This window comes from Acomys russatus, chromosome 9, assembly GCF_903995435.1.
Source record: "Acomys russatus chromosome 9, mAcoRus1.1, whole genome shotgun sequence".
In the NCBI taxonomy this organism is placed as follows: domain Eukaryota; kingdom Metazoa; phylum Chordata; class Mammalia; order Rodentia; family Muridae; genus Acomys; species Acomys russatus.
The window spans coordinates 41,694,594-41,716,323 of NC_067145.1; the positions used below are offsets into that span (position 1 = coordinate 41,694,594).

Sequence of the window (21,730 nt, forward strand, 5' to 3'; positions counted from 1 at the left end):
TTTTCATAGCACCTCAAAGATCCTACATGTTCTGGCCATGTGACCTTGATTTATTGTTTTATTAGACTGAGCACCGAAGTTCCTCTACCTTGTCTTTAAGCCCTGATGGTTTATCTTCCAACTCACCCACCTACTGGTGGAGTTTTTTACTGAGTTTTTTATCTCAAGTTTTATCTTGGTTTGAGTTTTATTTAATATTTCAACTACTTTATTAAATTCCATTTTCACACCTGGAACTGCCGTCCTTGTTTTGTATGTTTTCTTAATCTTCACGCCTTCACCCATGTTCTGTTTGCGTTCCAGGAACATATACAATTGTTCTTTTGAGTTCATTGTCTTATGTGTCAGTCATTTCAGCCGTTTTCACCGGGGATCATTACTATGGGAGTGAAGATTTCTGGAGGAAATCTTTGTTTTTCATGTTGTGATTTTTAATGAAGAGGACCTGCGTGGGTGTCTGGTGTTAGGTTTTTGGTCATGACATGGTCTGGCCCACCTCAGTGGAGTGGGCATTTGCTGCTCTGTTTACTGTTAGGCTGCTTTGACAAGCTTTGTGTCAGCTAATGCCTAAAGTTCAAATCAGTCTTAGGGCCACTCAGTGCTGACTTGTGGGCAGGGCAGTGGAGGTATTTGTAGCTTCTGGCCTGACCAGCAGACACTCCGGAGACCAAGCAGACTTGTTCCTTGAAGCTCCTCAGAAACTGAGGTTAGTGTGCCGGAGAGAAGTAGAAATAGAGGGCTATGGCGGGACATTTGGATATTCAGCACAGGCCCTCAGATAGTAACATTAGAGTCTCTGAGGGAGGGAGATGTGAGAGCTCTCCGTGGAGCAAGCAAGCCAGCGGGCAGGTCCTCATTTGTCCAGCATTAGGAGTCCAGACAGAGGAGGAAGTGAGCATCCCTTGTGGAATGAGCAAGGGACTCAGAGCAGCCCTCTGATGATGGTGCTAGGTTCCAGAATTAAAGGGAGGAGAAAAGCATACCTAAGGGGAGAGTGAGGGATTCCACACGGATACCCTGATGGGAGATAGTAAGCACGAGGTATGAGATATGAGGGCCTTTAACATGACAGGCACTTGAGGGAGTGTTTAATTAGTCACAGGGCAGAGTTGGAAGGAGAAGGTCTGGGATCTCTGACCTGTAAAGGCCGAATGGAGACAGGCCTAACTTTGTATGTTGAACCATGTCTCAGCCACCTTCTTTCTAGGACCCATTCCCTCAGCTCAGGGAGGTCAAGGACATTAGTGGACTTAATCAAGATTACACTAAACATAGGGGAAAGATGCACAGGATATGAATGGAGTGACTTCTCACTGTAGGGTACGACAGGAGACTGTGGGGGAATCTTGCTAGGGCTCTATGTGTTTTCGTTTTCGTTGGGGGCTGAGTAGAAAGGACCAATAGGATGGCTGGATGGTGTACATGAGTAAGCAGAAGACAATGTCAAATATGACTTCTGGGCTAAACTTGTTAGTTGGGTATCCAACTGAACGCCACTGACCTTGGTCAGCAGAAGAGGAGCACAGTGGAGGTTGAGTACTTAAGGAGGTGACTTAACAGAATTCATGTAAAATTAACAGTGGTATGACACAATCAGGATTTGTGGGCAGCTCACTGGATGCTGTGTCTGTTCCTTTTCTCATTGCTGTGACAAGGTGCCCAACAAAAGCAATTTAAGGAAGGGAGGATTTGTTTGGCTCATGGTTTGCTGGGATACAGTCCTATTTGGAGGGAAAGCGTGGCAGCAGGAATGAGAGGTGGCTGGCCACACTGCACCTGCAGTCAGCGGGTGGAGAGGGATGACTGCTGGTACTCAGCGCTCTTTTTCCTTTTATGGTTTTTGCTAAGTCCAGGACCCCTGCCCAAGGCGTGATATTATCCATCCTCAGAGTGGGAAGACGCCCTCATGGGCAGATGTCAGGTGCATCCACTCAGCACAAGCTCCAAGAGCCATGCTAGGCACTGTATATACATCCATCTTAGGCAACACAAAAACCTTATGTAGAAAGCTGTGAGACTGGGGGACAACGTCAAGGGGCTGGGTGATATTGTTGGGACATCTCAGAGGGTCAGTGATTGTCCTGGGTAACCCAGCTACAGAACTTACAATTTTGAGCTGGGCACAGTGGCGCACACCTTTAATCCCAGCACTCGGGAGGCAGGGGCAGGTGGATGGATGTGAGTTTGAGGCTAGCTTGGTCTACAAAGCGAGTCCAGGACAGCCAAGGCTACACAGAGAAAAAAAGAAGAACTTAAAATCTTAGTGTTCCTGAGACATATTCCATCACACAAGAAAAGAGTTGGGGATTCTTCCTGGGCACAGAAAATGACAGGATTGTGCGTCCCTTCTATCTGAGAGTCTTTATCTTTACTCATTCATAAAAACATAATTTGCTCTTGGGGAGAAAGTAGTGTAGAGACATAGATTAAATAAGATTTGGGCTCTACAACATTAAGGTTGAAGACAATGTGGGATTTTGTTATGTTGTTTTTCTCATTTTTCTAGGTGAAATTTTTAAAATGATAAAATAGTTTTAATTGATCATTGATGTTTGAAGAAGAAATCAGAGTTTGTGCAATGTTATCCTCCCCATATGGCAGGAGAGGGTGATAGCAGAAGTAAGGACCAGAGACAGGAAAGTCATTAAACATTTCCTTCACACCACATGGCAGAGTGGGAAGTGAGCGCGCACACAGCCAACATGTCCACATTTACACATTTATTTTGGTTTAGGGAGAAAACACAGGTAAAATGCTTTGATCATACACAAGTTTATATTTGGTAGGAAGAACAGGTTGCCACGCTTGTATATTTTGTTTGCATTTTTTTTCTGTCTTTAGTAATGGAGGGGTGCTGGGAAAATGTTGGTGTTATTCAAAAACACCAGTTGGTAACAAGAGCTTCGCACACTAATTAGTACACAGTGTTTGCAGTTAGCACTTGATAACAGAAAAGCACGTGCAGGACGACACCTGGTTTGATGATTTGGATTCTTTGTCCTGTTACTATATTTACACCTGTGCTTCCTTTGTCCCTGTTCTGAGGAGCAGCACCTACCCCAAGTCCCTGCAGTGTCAATGCCTGCTGTGTCAGCAGCTTGTGACACTCTGTAATTGGTTCCTCTGGCCTCAGAGATGAAGCATCTCTCCCTTTGAATCTCTGTGCAATCATAGGCTCCCAAAGAGATTCCTTAGGGTGGGGCTTAGTTGAGGTGATGTTCACTCTAAGAGCTGATGATGTACAGGGTACACAGCTTTGGACATGGCGAGAGGGTGAAAGAGAAGAGAGGCAAGAACAGGAACAGATGCAAAGGTAGTTCTCATAATCTCAAAGTTCAGTACAGCTACCACACAAAAGACATACTGATAACGCATTGTCCTAGCTTTTACAGCAACACAGGTTGATTTGCAACATGACAGAATTCAATATAAAGTGCATAACCCCAATCTGAGGTGATAGGACACACACACACACACACACACACACACACACACACACACACACACACACGAAATTTTCTTTTTTTTCTCAAATCCTGTGACAGCACATAAAGTCTATGTCTATACCATTTAGAAGTCTCAGAAAAACACATACTGCACTTTTTTTTCAAGTATTTTAAATAATAAATGAAATATTGCTGCATAAATAAAAATGGCCATATTAGTTCTGATTAAAGCTGAAACCAATTTTTTAAAATGAGAGAAAAAATGAGAGGGACAAAGGTCACAGATAAAGACCTTTGGCACTGGGAATTTGGACCATTGCTGAGCTCAATCTCCCTCTATTCATCTTCTTTCTTCCCATCTTCCTTCCCTCTCTCTTTTGAGTGGATGGCAGAGCTACAGTAAAAAGCATCTATTAAAGCGTTGGGTCCTATTAAGCTTGCATACACCTCCTCCTCTAGGATACAGTGGGAAGAGGTTTCCGCATCTGAGCAAGCCTCCTAGATATTTTGAGAAAGAATCGGAAGAAGGGAATTGATTTGATTCACTAGTAAAAGTATTTTTGCTCACATGTGGATGCAAGTTCTTTTTCAGTTCTGTCACCTCATCAAACTAGATGCCTGCTTCTGCTACCAAGATTGTCCCCTGAGGGCTCAGCTTTCTGTCTGCCAGGACACTAGGCCCTACTGCCTTCTTTCAGTGGGACAGTGGGGTGGATAAATGGGTGTCTGTCTGGGAAGTGAGATCTTTGGGCCTGAGGCTCACAGTGGACAGACAGCTGCATGTTTATTTTCCGCAGCCAGTTTCTAGAAAGGAATGGCATGCTTGCCCAGTAGAGAGTGTCTAAAGAGGGAGGCCATCCCTTTGTGCAAATCTATGGGTTCTCTAGACAGTAAGGGCCTGAAGCCACGCTCACACCGAGGGTCTGTGTTTGCACCGTAGCCTGGTCAAATAAGGTCTGGGGTAAAATCACGAAGCTCCCATGGTTGTTAAGGACAGGGCCTTGTTTCTTCTGTCCCTGTAGTCTGTCTGGTCCTGAAATGCCCATCCATACCGAGTGGGACAATGTTTTCGGACATGTATCTAACACTCGCATGTGAAAGGTTCTGCCAGTGCTTAGGTCTGTGCATCTGTGACTTCCATTATCATTGGAGCTGTGGACAGCTCTCGGCCCAGTTTATGGGGGAAAGAGACTTATTCTTAAAATATTATTTCAAATTTTAGTGACCTCCGCATACTCTGGTCACTGTGGAGCTTACTGGGAGGCAGATAAAAGATGTTTTTACGCTATCTTGGACCCGCTCGCACAAGGAACTTATTTCTGGAAAGGAAAAGAGCCACGTGGGATATCCATTTATTACAGGGGATCTGGGGGCAGGGACTTTACCAAGAGAGACTTGAAAGTGAGACTTTAGAGAGAAGGAATGGTAATGAGAGTATCCAGGATGCAAATGACCTTTCCCTCAGACAGTAGTAAAATCTTCGCATTTGATTAAGCCATTACTGTCTCCCATGGCTGGGTATCTGAGCTCCTAACACTTAAGAACTGTGTGGCACCCTGTTTGCTAGTGCTGATGAGGTTTTTATTTTTAGTTTTTTTCTTATCAGTCTAAATGACCTAATAAAAAAACATGGTTTAAAAGACACTTCAAGAACTAATATCAACTTTCTGTTCAAAGCAGGCTACATGGGAAAGCAGACAGGGCATGCTGGCCCGGATTTGGGACCATTCTGGGCTTGCTAGGCTTATAGAGTGGGTCTTCTAGGGCCAACTAGTGCAAAGCCTGAACAGAAAGAGAATCTCAATTGTTGATCTGACCGATTGTTTTTAGAAGTTTCATTTGTGTGTGTGTTTGTTTTGAAATACTATCTTTAGGGATATGATAAGCTATAATATATACTAAAGTAAGTTATTACATGTTTAAAGAATTTTGTGGGTTTCTATGTTAAAAATTACCTAGCTAAAGTATTTTATTGTGCCTCCATGAAAAGAAAAAGAGGGAAAAGGAAGAAAAAAAAAAAAAGAAAAAGAAAAAAATCTGGCTTAGGTTTCATATCTGCCCCTGCAGTTTGTATAACCCATATAAAATAAAATCTATATGTTACAAAATAGGATTTCTTTTAATATATATTTTTTCTTTTTGTAAAATTATATGTATTTAAATACATTTGAAATGTTGCTATAGGTAAATTAGAAATTTTTTTCTAATACTATGAAAAAGGCAAGAGTTCCTATTGTCAGCATACATTTCATATTTACTTTGTCCTTTTCACTGCACCCCAGAGAACCTTTTATGATTCAAGGGTGACTTGGCACTATTCAGTATGACTGCCCTGAAGTGAAAATAAAGCTGGATTAGCATACTACATTAAAAGGGAAGTGTTTATAACAACTTTATGCTTTCCCTTACTGATTAGAACATAGCCTTTTGTCACTAGTTATTTAGAGAGGTATTCTAAACTTAAGAAAGGATTTTTTTTTTAAGGAGTGATGTTTCTTGTTTGTTTTAAGTTTTTTAAACTGTACTCTACTGTGACACCACAATATAGAAATAGATTTACTTTGGAACAAACTACAAATACATTTACACAGTTTGTGACAACTTAACTGTCTACCTAGAGAATTGAAACAGTTTGATGGGCGAGGTGATTACAAATCTTGTCCCAGGCGTTCGATTTCTTCAATGAGGAAGTCGATGTCTTGGTGAGTGGCTGCAGGATTTGAGATGACCATACGGAAGAAGTTGACCTTGTCTCCCAGGGGCTGGTAGCTGACCATTGTGGTCCCGTACTCCATCATTCTGGCTTTAATCACTGGCGCCACCTATAGGAGAGACCACATCAGTGCAATACCGTTCTCTCAGGACTCGGACCTCCTTTCTGTGAGGAACCCCACAGCTTTTTAACTCAACAGGACCACAGTTTTCTCTTGAAGGAATTGCTTCAAGTTTTCATCAGATCAGAGAATAAAAACAGCTCAAAACATTAAAAACCGTAAATATAATAAGAGTAAGGCACAAAAGGCTAACAGGCTCTTGACATCTTGATTTGTGTGTATTGCAGGGAGTGGTAAGAATCTGGTCCTGGGGCTAAAAAGGTTTAGCAGTACTACATTGGAGACAGTTTCACCCCAGAAAATGCCAAGTCAATGAAAGGAAGAATTATTGGTAGAATTATTATGAGGGATAAACCTCAATATCAAGTGATGGATAAAAGTAGCAGACCTCTGAGGAGCTGGGAGAGTGCACTTGCTTGAAAACATGGGAGCATGTGTTACCCTAGCACCCATATAACAAAGCCAAGAGGGGTTGCATATTCCTGTAGCACCAATTCTGCAGGGAGGAGACAGGCTGGTCCTAGAGCTCACTGGCCAGCCAGGCTACCTGAAATGGTAAGCTTCGAGTTCAGCGAGAGACCCTGTATCAAGAGACTAAGTTGGGACTGGAGAGATGGGTTAGTAGTTAAGAGCACCAGCTGCTGCTCTTCCAGAGGACCTGGGTTCAATTCCCAGCATCCACGACAGATCACAGCTGGCTATAATTCCAGTTCCATGGGAGCCAATAACCCTCTTCCAGACACATGCAGGCAAAACACCAAAGGACATAAAAAAAAATCGTAAATTTCTTTTTAAAGAAGTAAAGCAAGAGACTAAGTCAGAAGCAGCTGAGGAAGGCATCCATTGGCTTCTTTTGGCCTTCCCCTCCCTCCGAACCCCAAGGGTACATTCCGCACCACCACACATAGACATCAAAGAAACATAAATAAAGACAAACATATTTCTGATAACTTTCCTGTGATCCCAAACTTTTCCAGTTTCTTTTAATGTTCTTTTAAAATTGTTTTCACTTATGAGTGTTTTGGGGGAGAAAAATCCCTTAAGGATAATGAAGAATTATATGGGAGTAAATCCACAAGATTTCCTATACAGAAGAGTCTGTCAGGCAAGAATTCAGTATTTTTGTTAGACTGTTCATTGCAGTTTCATGGGTTCTATTTTTGCTGTTTCAAATTCAGTTCATGCTCTCTAGCTTCCCACAAAGGCCTTTTGTTGTCAGCTCCAAGAATTCGTCTTCAACTGCTCACCAAAGTGAATCTTCAACTCTGACAAGGGTAATTTATTAAATATCCCTTGAACCATCTACATCTTTGTCATTTCATGTCTATCATCAGTCTCATCATGGGACACCCTCCCAGGCCACACCCTCCATCCTCTGCAGGATGGCCCCACAGTGCTACAGCAGCTGCAGACCCTTTCCTGCCCATCATCAACCTTGTAAGTTGTAACTATGTGGTCCTTTCACGACGAGTCTAACAACATCCTAATTTCTTAACTTTAGCCTTGCATTGATGAACAATGTATTTTCTCTTTCTACCTCATCTGTAAGCTGATGGAAGGTAGGCACAGTGCCTTTTCATTCCTTCATTTCCAAACATAGTTCAGGGCACACTTTACCCATGTGCAAATGTTGGGAGCAGGTAGAGTTCAAAATTGTATTTAAAAAGTATTTTCCTGACCAGAGGAGACTTTGGAGCTCTTTGGGCTCTGGAGTCAGACTTACTGTGAAATTTGGGGAAAATTACATTTTCCTACTGGCATTCAATAGAATAGGACAGCAACCGCGTGGCCATATCAACTCACATGGGCTACTATGAGACTTCAAAAGACCTGAAATCTGATAAATATGGGGTCTGGGACACAATATACACTGTAAATTGTGGCTGCTAGTATTTTTGCTCCTTCCACTGGGTAGCCTTGACCTTGGTATCTCAAGAGATATCTGCAACAGCTTTCCTCCTCCTCCTCTTCCTTCTCCTCCTCTTCCCACTCCTCTCCCCCTCCTCCTCCTTCTTCTTTTCTTCTTTGTCTTGGCTAATCCTTTCTGATACTTGAAGTTTCTTTTGTATTTGCAACTGATATATTTTTGCTTTAAAAAACACCCACTAACCTTCAAGCATAGTTCTTGGTACTTTCTGAATTGGATTATCACTCAGTCAATTATTTTAAGACATCATAAACTCTTTCTCTAGAAACAAGTGAATGGAATTGTGAAAAGTCAGGAAATACAGGCTTTGCGCCTCCTGGCTCTGTCAGAGTCCACAGAGGGTATGGATCCAGGCACAACATAAAGAGGACACATATAGCATGGGCACTCTCAGCACCTACCTTTGAGAGGCGGCTCATTCTCTCTTCGTTGTCTTCCAGAACGCGCAGACTAGGAGGTACAAACCAGAAGCAGACATTTGTGTGTTGAGGCTACAGAGAAGAAAGTAGGGTTCAGACCCAGTCCAAAGTTCCAAAGATGTCTCAAATGTATTTATCCTTCAGGTTCAGAACAACTAATTGCCTTGGGAGCACCTCCCTTTCCCGTTCTGCAGAGTCACTTGTGAGTCTGATCTTTATTCCAGCTCCAAGAAGCCATCCCACCACCTACTGCTTCCCCTTTGTAATGGTCCCACTCAGACAGACAGCACATTACTGACATCAGAAATTGCCGGGGGTGAGAAACGGGAATGAAGATGCTTGTGGCGATTGTAGAAAGGTGAGTACATACCTTCCCGTCAAACACCATTTCATATCCTTCCCGGTTTTTTATGATATTGTATAAGTACTCTGCCAGCTCCAAACATTTATCAATGTGTGCTTCAAACCCAGTGGTCCCCTACAAAAGAGAGAAAGGAAAAGCCTTAGGCAGACCGAGTGTGCGGGCAGCTCTCAGATGGAGATGGAGGACATGGCACGAGTGCTCAGGAGACTAGCGGTCACCCTGACCCTTCTTAGACAAGTCTGCTCCTAAGGGCGGTTCTGGTGATTACTCTCTTTTCACTCTTCCCCCCATGGTGCATTTGTCCCTTTTCATTACGAGGCCCCACACAGCTGACTCCTTTTGTTCCCAGGGCTTAATTCCCCAGGCAATTATTTTGATTACTCAAGGGGAAAATTTGCCCCTACAGCTCTTAGATGCAATCATGGAAGTCATTAATAACAGAAGGGCTGGGCTAGTCTTTTCCTGTAGATAGGATGCCTTGTCAGGGAACATCCCCCCCCCCAAATGCCTGTTTGGCCTGCACTCATGATGGAAATTATCCAGCCCCCAAACTCCTCTACGCATGAGTAAGAACAAACAGACACTCGCTAAATGTCAGTTGATCAAACAAATGAGTCTTAGGAAGTCTGTCACTCCGCCTAGCTTTTTGGTGTTCTCTGTGCTGACGCATGACTCATGTCAGCTGAGGTTGCCACTGAAGTCTTTTGCTTCTCAGCTCTGGAAATGTTGCATCTGGACTTAGGAAAACCAGCACAACAGTCTTGGCCTGGAGCCGTTTAAGCAACGTCTGGTCACACAAGGGAACTGATTTCCAAAATGCCTTTCCTCCATTTGCTAAGAGCAAATGAAAATCTCGGAAAAGCAGTCAGTGTGTTGGAACTGGCATGCCAGCTAACCCAGCATGGAGACCAGGGGAAGCAGCTGCAACCTTAACGGAGTTAAGATGAGTGTGTTTTCCCTTTCTATGCAGGGACTTCTTGTCCCCCAAAGGGAAGACGCAACACAGCCCATGCAAAGCCTGCTTCAGGATGAGCTGCAGTGAAGAAGTTATTTCAGAAAATGTTGGTTGCTGAAGTGATGTTCATCTCTTATCTATTCCTCCTCATTATTCGTTTCTTTAGATGAAAGAAAGATTATCACACATTCAGTATGCCAAGGCAAGCGGATTGCTGTGAGTTTGGGATCCGCCCCACTTTCGGACTAGAATCTTGTCTCAAAGCCATGTAATGAATGTAGCCAAATGGTCATTCTTGCAAGGACAGCTTGAGTCCCATAACAGGCACTGTGAGGGAGTGGTGGATGGGACAATTATCCACACTTCTGTCTAGGCTGAGGGACTGGGCTCAGTACTTTGATAACCATTATCATTTCATCTTGGAGGAAAAAAATGAAGCTTTAAGTCAGAAGTCAAATGAAAAAAATTGTTCCATTTGGATGTTTCAGCTATTTGAAGCTCTGTGTAACAAATTGAAAGAAGCGCTTAAGCAGTGCAGAGTGGCCTTGCCCATCCACCTCTCTCTGAGGGCTTTGGTTTCAGGACTGAGGAGAGCTGGCTCCCTCCCCCTCCTCTCAGGGGCTGACATGCCCCTGCTGTTTCATCCACTCCTGCTATCCTTTAAGCTATGTCTCTAAGAACCCAGGGCCGCCCACTCAGGAGCGGAGGCTTCAGGAGCTGGTGATCATCACTTAATACAAGCATCTCTGGAGAAAGCAATAGAAAGAACTGTGCTTGAAGGATGAGAGAACTTCCACCCTACCTAGACACTAACCTTTCTTAACCTACTATCTGGTGTCGCTGATTACTACTTTGCAATTCCCGTTCATCAGTGAAATGAAGCCTACTAATTTTAAAGGTTCATTGGGAACACACCAGCAGTGTATGACCTTATGTTTCCTCCTCCAAATCAAAGTTGTGGCTGAATGACCAAGTCTTATGCTGAGGAACAGGGGCTGCTTATATGTCTTTGGCAGATGCTCAACTTTGGCTTTGTTTTGTTTTTGGCTCTGTGAGACTGGGTCTTTTTCTATACTTTTGGTTCGCCTCCGACTTGCTATACTCATCAGGCTGGTCATGAACATACAATGATCCTTCTGCTCCCAAGTATATGCTTTCAGTGTGGGTGGAGTGTGGGTGGGATGGGGCTGCCAAGGTCCGATGGGAGCCCAGTACACTACCCATAGTAGGCTTACTAGGCAATGGTGACACTTGAAGCAGTTTGAGAAAACTCAGTGGGGGTAAATGTCACAAAGGAGACTGCCTGAAGGACATGCTATTCTGGGAACCACTTCAGAGTTACTTCCATTTAAGCTCATCTTTCTGTTTAAACTATGTCTTTTGTTCAGAATAGGCTTAAAGGAGATTCTACAAAACACTTGTGGACCACACTGTTTCTCTATCAAGGAAATAGTTCCTCTTTCATTCTTGGCCATGCCGTGTGTATCTGAACTGTATAAGATCACTCCCTCTATTTGGAAAAACTTCCCAAAACAGTCTGTGGAGTTTATCACTCCTGACACAGTTTCTGCCTCTTTACAGAGACCCTTGCCTGCCTTCTTTCTGGAGGGAAACATGCTGGCTGATGAGTTGCTTACTTCAACCTGTGGGACTGAGCCTGCTGCCCATTGTGTAAGCAATGAAAATGCGGAGTCAAATGTGTGGTCAAACACACAGGAAGGGCATGCCCACTTCCCTTTCACGTAAACCCCTGGCTTGTTTTCCGTTGCTTTCCCTGAAATAACGTTTCTCAGTTAGGTTCTGCGGCATATGCATTGTCTGATTTTGTGATTTGCAAATTGAGAGTCTAGTCAAAATTTAACTAAGTGCCTCACAGCAAAATCAACCCCCCCAAGACTATAGAAGTGGGATTTGGGGGTGGGAAAAAGAAAGGGTAGATGGACAAGCATGACTAGAGTGCATTACACATATGCATGAAATTGTCAAGAACTAGATTGATAGAAATCTAATCTCTGACCTGCACACCCTGCATACATTTAGCACAACTGTCTGCTTCCAGAAGGCTGCAAAGAGGTCTGGCCTATACTGGACACCAAGAGCTACAGAAGTGACTTTGCTGGTATAGAAAGGATCGTCTCCAGGTAAACTTTGGTGTATACAGAGGCCCATACAAATGACTGGGGACTTCTGAAGTTTTAAAAAATGTTTTCTCATTAGAAGTCATCCCTTGAAGTATCCTCTATGAGTGGTCACGGTCAGCACTTTTCATTCTGGCTTTTTCCTACAAAAACACTAATTTACCCAGTCATTCAGATGGATCATCAACCAAGATGGAGAAGGGGGCATAAAATAAACCAAATGACAGTGAGGATAAGGATGTCAACAGTAAGAGGTACCTGTTGAAAAATCAGAGTGTCCTGCCAGATGCATCAAAATGGGTTTTTGAGTTGAGTGAGCATTAGCAACAACTAAACTTGAGGGGAGACAAGACAATGGGTGTAATTGTGCTCTTTGCCTGTGGAGCATGCAGGCACGCAGAGGCAGGGTTAAGGAGAACTTCCTGGAGTAAGTTTTCATTCACCGATCACTTTTTAACAAACGTTGCCTGACAGGCTCCCTTTTCTTCAGCTGCCATTCAGCTGGCCTGTGCTCACCTTTGCCCGCCACATGAGCCATAGTTTAAAGACATCAACGTGCCGCCCACACTGCAAGGCCTTGTCCCCGGTGTCGTAAGACAGGTCATAGTGCTTATCCTGCTGGAAGAGGTAGGAAGCGTGCATCTGGTTGCAGCTCTGCATCAATCCCTATAGAAGCAAAGAGAAAGTTCAGGGCACTCGCTTCACTCTCCCTTAGCATTGCATTGTGGTGGTGATCGTTTAAAAAAAGGACAAATCATAGACCCAAATGTTACTGTGTCTCTTGGAAGAAGAAAACACTACGTAATAAAAAGGAAAACTACTGGGCAAGCCTGTCCAGCAAGCAGCATAGCCTGACTCTGGGACAAAGGCTCAGGTAGAATGCTGCCAGAGGTCAACAGAAACACACATTTTTATTTTCTTTATCCTAAGACATACATTTATGTTGGGTGTGATGGCACATGCCAGTAATCCCAGCACTCAGGGAGGCAGAGGCAGGCAAATCTCAGTGAGTTTGAGGCCAGCCTGGTCTGCAAAGCAAGTCCAGGATAGCCAACACTACATAGAGAAACCCTGTCTCAAAAACAAACAAACAAAAAAGCCCAAACACATTTATAAAAAACACATAGATAAATAAAACCCACAGTGTGATGCTCATTTTCTGAGAGATTATATTAGTCTAGTTTTGTGGAAATTAAAACATTTCAGAAACCCAACACTTGGGAGGCAGAGGTAGAAGGATTGCTGCAAGTCTGAGGTCATCTTGGTCTACATAGTGAGTTCCAGGGCAGCCTAGGTTACTCTATTAGAGTAAGATCACCCTTTTAAATGGTAAGACAAGGAAAGAGAAGGAGAAAAAGGAAGGGGGAGGAAGAGGCTTCAGAAACTTAGGTTCTTTGGTTTTTAAGATTTATTTTATGTATGTGGGTACTTTGCCTGCAAGCCTGTCTGTCCACCACCTGTATTAGTGCCCAAAGAGGTCAGAAAAGGGTATTAGATTCCTTGGAACCGGAGGCACAAATGATTGTCAGCTTCCATCTGGGTGCTGGGATTCAAACCTGGCTCCCCTGAAAGATTAGCCAGTGCTCTTAAACTTTGAGCCGTACTCTCTAGCCCCAACTTTCTTGTTTGTCAAATATGATTAACCGTGGTTCTTCTAGTACTTTCACTCCTTTGTAATCATTAGAATTTGAGCTATTCAATAGCTCATTGCTCTTATTTTTATACATTGGAATGTAAAAAATATCCAAAGACACTGCGATCCTGAGTTGAACCCAAATGAACAAACTTTCCCATCTCCTGTTCCTTTCCCAAGGACTGGGCTTAGAGATTGCATTTTCACATTCAGTTGTTGCTTATGGTAGTTGCAAAAGAGTTTCCTGTCAGTGACCATGAATTTGCCCAAAGCACCATAACCCTAATATAGAAATAGGCAGCGAAGCGATTGTTCCAAGGAACAGTGAATGACTCATGCTTCTAAGACTACAATAGCATTGCCGCTCTCTTACTGGAAACCCCACCATGACTCCATTTATCACATCCACTGGGAGCTCCTGCGTCATCTGTCAGCTACTGTGTAATTGTGATTTCAGAACAGCTTTGACATTTGGTTTTCTTTCTCTCATGGCTCGTGACAAGAGAAGAAAAGACGAAAACGTGATCACTGAGCTGCAGTAGAAGTGAGAAGCTTTTGAAACAAGTCATCCAAACTAGAACCGAAAGCAACGCGGGCAGTGTTCTTGGTAGACAATAGGACTGACTCCACCATTAGCTTGAGCTTTGTATTACGTAGAGTCCATAGTTGTCTTTGAAAACAAGAGACAAATGACGTGTTTGTATTAGAGCAGGAGGAAGGTACTGAATTTGGAAAAGCCTATCCCCTTACAGACTAGTAGGGTGCGGCATTATAACAGGTGCTCCTATTTTGTTTCATGGGCACAACAACTTTGTGCCAGTTTTTCCTTGGCATTGAAAGCTCACAAATAGATGTGATCAGCACTGAAGGAAAGAACCTCAGAGGGCATGGGTGTGCACATAAGGCTTCAGTGTGATAATGTCCTGGTTCTGAGCAAGGAAACAGCCATAGACCAATGAGCTCCAAATGAACTCCCACACATGGGTGCTGCACAAAACGGAAGTCTCATGTTTAAATAGACTTAGGAACCTATATATTTAAATGTCTTTTGTTTAGATGTTGTAATGTATAACAGAATGTTTACAGGCTTCAACAACCCCTTGGAATGCTAGGATTTGTTTAAAACTCTCATCAATACATTTCAAACCTTTTCACTACAGAATGCTTATTGCAATTTTATATGGTACCATTATTCACTGTATTCCAAGGGTTGGGACTGTGTGTGGTCAGAGCATTGTATGCTCTTGGAACTGAGAGAGTGCTTAGACTTAATCTATCACTTTCTTTTCTTTGATTTATTTTTATTTTAATTATGTATCTTAATGTGTGTGCTAGTTAGTTTTTTGTTGACTTGACACAAACTAAAGACATATATCTGAGAAGAAGGAGCCTCAATTGTGAAAACGTTTTGATCAGATTAGCCTATAGGCAAATCTGTGGGGCATTTACTTTATAAATGATCCATATGGGAGGTGCCACTGTGAGTAGGCGGCCCTTAGTTGTATAAAAAAGTGAACAGAGAGCCAAGGAGAGGCCCTCCCACAGTGGGCTGGGCCCACCCACATCAATCATTAATTGTTAATGATTTTTTATAAAGTGTTCCTTACGGTTGGAAGTTTCACTTCATGGGGTCCCATACATAATTTGACATCAAGAGAAATGAAAACACTGCAGGTGGGGCCTAACCTGTGGAGATACCAACATTTTTGCACTGAATTTATACATCTTTTATTGGTCTCATTTGCTTTTTTTTTTTTTAAATAAGATTTTGGTTTGTTGTTATTGACCCTGTACAGTACACACTGAAGTCCCCTGTCCTTTTCACAAGTCCTAGCAGTAAGTGAAATGAGCCCGCCTCCTCAAGGTCAAGTGTAGCCTGCCCAGCGTTAGCCCTTCTTTGATGTGCTCCCCCATTCATCCCCTTTGGAACAAGAACATTTACTCTGTGCCATTGTAGGTCTTTAGGTTTTCAGTGGTTCGCAGCCGACAGGTAGCGTTGAGTCTCTGAAGAGACTTTGGGACAATGTTGAAATTGTTGAGTTACAGTGATTTCTGCACTGTCTGCATTTTGCATTATGAGCTAGCCACGTGTGTATGGATGGCCAGGGGGAGGATGCTGCAGTTTGAATGTAAAATGTCCCTTCAGAGGCACCTGGTTGAAACCTTGGTTCTCCAGATGGTGGTAGTGCTGTTTTAGGGGACTGTACAAACTTTAGGAAGAAATGGCTCACTAAGGGGAGGTCTTGGGGGTGACTTCCTAGCCTAACTTCCAGCCTATTTGTTTGTGCTCTGTGGAGACTGGAGGTGGCGAGCTATCTCAGCTACATGCCGTACATGATTCCTCATCATGATGGACTGTGCCACCTCATACTGTGAGCCAAAGGAGACCCTTCCTCCCTTAAATTGCTTCCTATCAAGTACTTGGTCACAGGTGATGAGAAAATCAATTAACACCAACCCCCTTTTGAGATAAGACTAGTCTGTAAGACACAGCCTGTATCAGATTCTGCCTTCCTCTTATCTGAAGCAGATAGGCGCTTCCATGTCTCAAACTGTCAATGCGTATTCGGGATGGGAATGGGTTAGGTGCCAAGCCACAGGGCTCTATTCTGGGTAGCATCAAAGTGTCAGACCTTTCTTTCCAGTGCAGACATCTAATCAGATCCAGATCATCCTGTTTCCATCTGACTTGCATTTCTCTTTTTGGCTGGCTGTGACAGAATGCAAAACCACCACCAAACATCCGGCTGAGACATAAATAACAAAGATTTATTCTTTCCTTTCCAGCAGTACAGCTGAGGTGCACATGGGCTAGGGCACATGATGATAAAGTAATTGAGTGTTTCTTTCAAAAGCAGTCCCAGGGGATACTTTTACAATGTGTTCCTCACTTTTTTTTGGGAGGGGGGGGGGGAGAAATTGTCTTCAATTTGTGTCCAGAATTTAATTTCTTTATTAAAGACACAGAAGGCACGCTGCTTAAATTTATAGCTGTTAGGGAGAATGAGAGGTGAAGGAAATAATAATGCCCTTTGGCACAGAAATCCTTCTTAAAGGAATTGATAATCAGAAAAGGGATAAAGATAAGGATTTTTCAAGCAACCAGGTATTATGTGATAGAATATTAATAGACCATTAAAATGAAGTTTTTCAAGGCCAGTGGATCTAAACCAAGTGGTGGGGGTGAGGGGGGGGGGGGAAGGGGGTGGGCTGTACAAACTGATGTACCAACCAAGGACCATGCATACAGAAAACCTAGACCACCTGTCCAGATGTAGTGAGTGGGCAGCTCATTCTCCACGGAGACTGCCTCTGATATGAACTCTGTTGCCTGCAATTTGATCACTGCCCCTTAGAGGAGAGGCTCTGAGGGCACACAGAGGAAAGGTGGGGGGCACGGAATGTAGGCTATCTGGATGAGACATGATAGGCTGTGGTCAGATGGTGGGGGAGGAGTGGCCCCCTGTCAGAGGTCTAGGGGAGGGGAATAGGATGGAGAGTGGGACAGGAAGATACAAGGAAGGAGATGTAAGATGAATAAATTATAATAAATAAAATTTTTAAAAAATTTAAAAGTGAAGTTTTGAAATAACTGTGTTCATCCTAGAATGTTAAATATAGAATGTATGTATATGCCATAGATAGTATCAATTTTATTTTGATGCATAAAAATGTATTTATATATAACATATACATTCCCAGAGAATTGTGGGAAAATGTATTTAAAGACAGTAATGATATCTATCTCCAAATAACAGAATTTTGGGTGAATCTCAATGCATCTGTGTTTTCTAAAATGAGTGAAATATTGTTAAAGCAAGTAAAGTTAAATATTTAAATATTAACCATGACCAAATTTAATTAGGATAAATGGAAACTCTTTATTCGGTTCTTGTTTTCATTGGCTTGGTTTTGTCGCTTGTTTCAAGGCAGGGTCTGGCTCTGTAGCCCAGGCTGGGCGGGCTTGAACAGTCTCCTTCACGCTACAATGTCCAGTGTGAACCCCACATTTGGCGCTTTGCTTAGTTCTTATTAACAAGATGAATGTAAAAGTGAGCACATTTGACATGGTGCATCCTGGCACCAGGAAGGTAGATGCAGAGGTGTTGGCAACAGTGAGACTCTTTCTCAGACTTTTCAAATATCTAAATACCTTGAAAGAAAGTGCTCCTTGCTCATTCTTGTAGTAAATACGTATTAGATGGGCTAAATCTAGATTCTGAATATGACATTCAATTTTAGATTTAACTATGAGATATATAATATACATATGCGTATATATCATGCATATGTATCTAAATCCTAACACTAACTTTAATTATTATATGTACACTTCCTATGGTATAAACTATTCCTCTTTTTCATATTTCCAAAAACAAACTGTGGATTTAATTTTCTGAGGTTAGAACACAGAAGGTCTCTGTATGCAGGGGTGCCAGGGGGAGGGGTCCAAGCTGAGGAGAGAAGTTTGTAGCAACATGCAAATGAAGTCTAAAGGCTGAGAGTCAAGTCTTCCGTTCCCCTCTGGACATCAGATCTTTCCCCTCCAAAGAAGAGGTCAGAGGAGCTGTCTGTGGGAAATGGGCATCTGGACTCCGGGAGGGAACAGGAGAACAGTTAGATCCCACCCCTGGACTGGGCCCAGAGTCAGGAGAAACATACCTCCTCCCTAACCAGGAGAGCCGAGCACTGCAAGGGGACACCCATCATCTTGTGTGGATTCCATGTCACAGAGTTGGCCCTAGAAAACAATCACATAAGAAAGAGGGCCACATCAGGCTCAGGTGACTGAGGCCCTGCCCTTTGCCCCACAAAGCTTCCAGTTGGCTGTGCTTTTCTCATGCTCCAGGATGACACCCCATGTGCAGAAGTGTAGCCTTCCACTGTTCACAGAGAGGAGGAGGCAAACAGGATTCTATCTCTTTCCATTCTCTGCACCTCCAGTGGATGCACACATTTGCCTCTATGGTGGTCTCGGGGCCCTTAAGTGTGTCTTGAATCACAACTCAGGGTCCTGGCTTTAGCTACTGTTGACCCAGAGCACTGGGCAGATGAAAGGATCACCCTTGAACTTCTGTTGTCCCTGCTTCTGACTCTGTCACAGTGGCCTGCATGAGGAAACATTACCACATTGATCATCGGTCCCTCCTTTGATGGCATTTGTCCTACTCACATGTGTCTTCCCAGCAGGCCTTCTGGCTATGCCTCGGAGGCCATCTTCCTCTAACCCGATTTTATGTGTGGTGAGCAATGCGGCCCATACAAGGTTCTACTCCGCTCTCCTCTCCTCTCCTCTCTTCTATTCTTTTCTCTGAAACAGGCTCTCACTACAAAGCCTACGATGATTCAGAGTCCTTATCCTCAAGCCTCAGCCTCCCGAGTACTGGGATTATGGGTATGGTTGCCTATACCTGCCTTACAGCAGAGATGCCAATCAATTCTGCCCTCGTTCATTTGAAACACTATGTTCTTTCAGTAACTGTGGCTCTGAGAGGCACAACTCAGGGACTTACACGACATTATGACCATGGTCCGTATTTCTTTAGTAATAATTACTATTAGCTTAGTCTGGCGAGTCTGAACTGACCCCCACCCTGGCACTGGCATTATTTTACAGTTTTCTTTATGGTCTCTCTTCTTCCTATACTGTCAGCATCCACCTTTCCCTATAGCTCAGATTCCAAACTGCAGTACATGGCTACTGATGTCCCAGGATGACCTCTGTGTTCAGCCTGTATCCCTTCCCTTCCTTTAGTAACTTCCATTACACCAGATTCCTTCTTGTTCTCTGAATATTCGATTCTACTCTTGGGCCTGCCCTCCTCTTTGTGGTTTCACTTTGTTTAACTTTATTTGTCCCTTCGTCCAAATTTGTAAAGCATCTCTGCGGGCACACTCAAGCTCCTTTAATTTCTCCCCTTCACTCTGGCTGCACTACTCCAACCTCTTCCCTCCCAGCGCCCAGAGAAATCAACTGTTCCCACCAAGAATTCCATATTCATCAAGCAAACTCAATGCTTGCCAGGAACCTGAAGGCCTTTGGGATGAGACTCACAGCATGACTTTTATATAAAGACATCTACAGGAGGATGAAGTTAGTGGAATACAGCCCATAGCAGCTGTGGCCACAGTGCTCTCGCTTGCTGCTCCCCTAACCCTCCTTTCGAAGCTTAGCATCCTTGGGAAGAAATGGTGAATGGAGGATGACCTCTTCCCAGACAGAGAACACTTACTGTACCAGGAATCTTATTTAAGCCCATGAACAATCCAGCTCAGGAGTCCGTAGCGTTTGGACAGCATCTCCAGTGACATACTTGTGGCAGATATTCTGTCAACTCCTTGGACAGAATTTCTGTATTTCTACCACTTTCCTGCCCTACCTCTACACAGAGGGTCACAAACATACCCTACCCTCCAACCAGACCAAACTCAACTTTCTTCCAGGACATTAGCAAGCATCTCTGCTCCCCAGCCATGATACCTTGCTTTCCTTTCCATCCCTCACTGAATGATGCTGGGCGCCAGTGATGTTTGGTGTATCAGATGACATCTGGGAAGAACCATTTTTTTCCTCCGTCTTTCTTATCAGCACATTTGCCGTGGTCTCAAGTAGGACTGGAGGCAATTGACAGTGCAGCTTCTGTTTTACTGCAACCCTCAGAGAGTCCTCACTTAGGTCTCCCAGAAGAGGGGACTAAAGACTTGGATTGCAACATCAGACATGCTCTGGCATATGCAGGCTCCCAGCAGGCCTTCTTGACTACACTGGCTTTAGAAAAGGCAGTGCTAGCAAGAAACAGAGTCACCTGAAGGATCTGGTTTGTTCCCAAAGAGGATGTTGGGTAGCGCTTTGCTATTATGCTGTGAGAATGTCACTTATGAATGCCCTGAAATCACAGAGGGCTGAGAATACACCATGGATTTCCCTCCTCTTTCGAATGAGTCTTAAACTTGAGCTTGGGATACTTAGAGACTAGCTATTTCTTTCCTATAATTAAGTCCACATGCATAACAGTTCTCTGATCTTATTCACCAAAGAGAGAACACAGCATGCTAAGAAACTGTAGGATGATTGTCATCTGCTACATGTGCCAGAGCACATGACAGTGCCATTATTTCTGAGTATTCCATCCTTGGCTGCTCCACTTGGTACATTTAGTTATAACCTGGTTTCGAGATTTGTGGCAGGAAGAACACAGAGGACTCCATGTTCCAAGATGAACACTTTGAGCTTTTCTCTCTCAAATAACGGTCTGCAGTATAAAAGCGCGTGGGTGTTTATTTTTCTGAGGCTCCAGGCAGGTAATTTAGTGAGCTTTCAAAGGTGGTGGCAGTGGGGTGCTCCGTGGTTCTTGGTGCTTGGAGCGTGAGGAAGCCATTAAAGGTAGTATAAACCGTGCTTGTTCCCTGGAGCAGTCAGAAATAGTCACAGGAGAGAAGGTATTGTGCATTGGCCACTTCTGCAAGCACACGAAACAGTTCTGGGTAGGTATGTATGGTACTAGGGATCTAGCTGAAATTAGGTGGAAGTACACCTGTCTTTATCTCCCCTTACCCAAGGATAGCCTAGTGACTTCACTTTGCTGGGCCTCAGTCAGGCTTCCTGGTAGCAGACCCAGGGACGGTCACCCCCATGATATGGGGCTTGGCTGCTCTGTCTTGAATCTTCCCCAACTTTGTTTCTGCTATTCAACAGGACACTCTTGGCTCTACCCTTAACCTTCTCCTCCCTTCCCTCTACCCTCATGGGTTCTGTGTATGTGAGCAGGCCTGGTATCACACAGATCCTCTCTGGTCTGGCCTCTGCGTGCTGACAGATGCTCCCAAGCTCACAAAGCCTGCTGCTCTCTGGTCCTGACATAGGACTTATGCCAAGATGTCTAGGGGCACAGCCAGGGTGAGGCTTTTCCTGGGTGGCATCTGGCTGCTTGGCAGGGCATGGTAGGAAGTTGGCAGTCTCTGATGAACTAAAGCTTTCTCTGTGGTCTGGAGTGTCAGAACTCACAACTGCAGC

At 43.7% G+C, this 21,730-nt stretch overlaps 1 protein-coding gene across 1 annotated transcript in view; it reads right to left on the reverse strand.

The window, feature by feature from the left end:
* Positions 1-5,289: 5,289 nt before the first annotated feature.
* Positions 5,290-21,730, reverse strand: part of Gad2 (glutamate decarboxylase 2) — a 56,375-nt gene continuing 39,934 nt past the window's right edge. The window contains exons 12-16 of the mRNA XM_051151237.1: positions 18,379-18,457; positions 12,600-12,749; positions 8,997-9,104; positions 8,609-8,698; positions 5,290-6,268 (exon numbers count right to left, since the gene is read on the reverse strand). Coding sequence (XP_051007194.1) covers positions 6,095-6,268; positions 8,609-8,698; positions 8,997-9,104; positions 12,600-12,749; positions 18,379-18,457 — 601 coding nt within the window. The 3' untranslated portion in view covers positions 5,290-6,094. The remainder of the gene's footprint in view (positions 6,269-8,608; positions 8,699-8,996; positions 9,105-12,599; positions 12,750-18,378; positions 18,458-21,730) is intronic.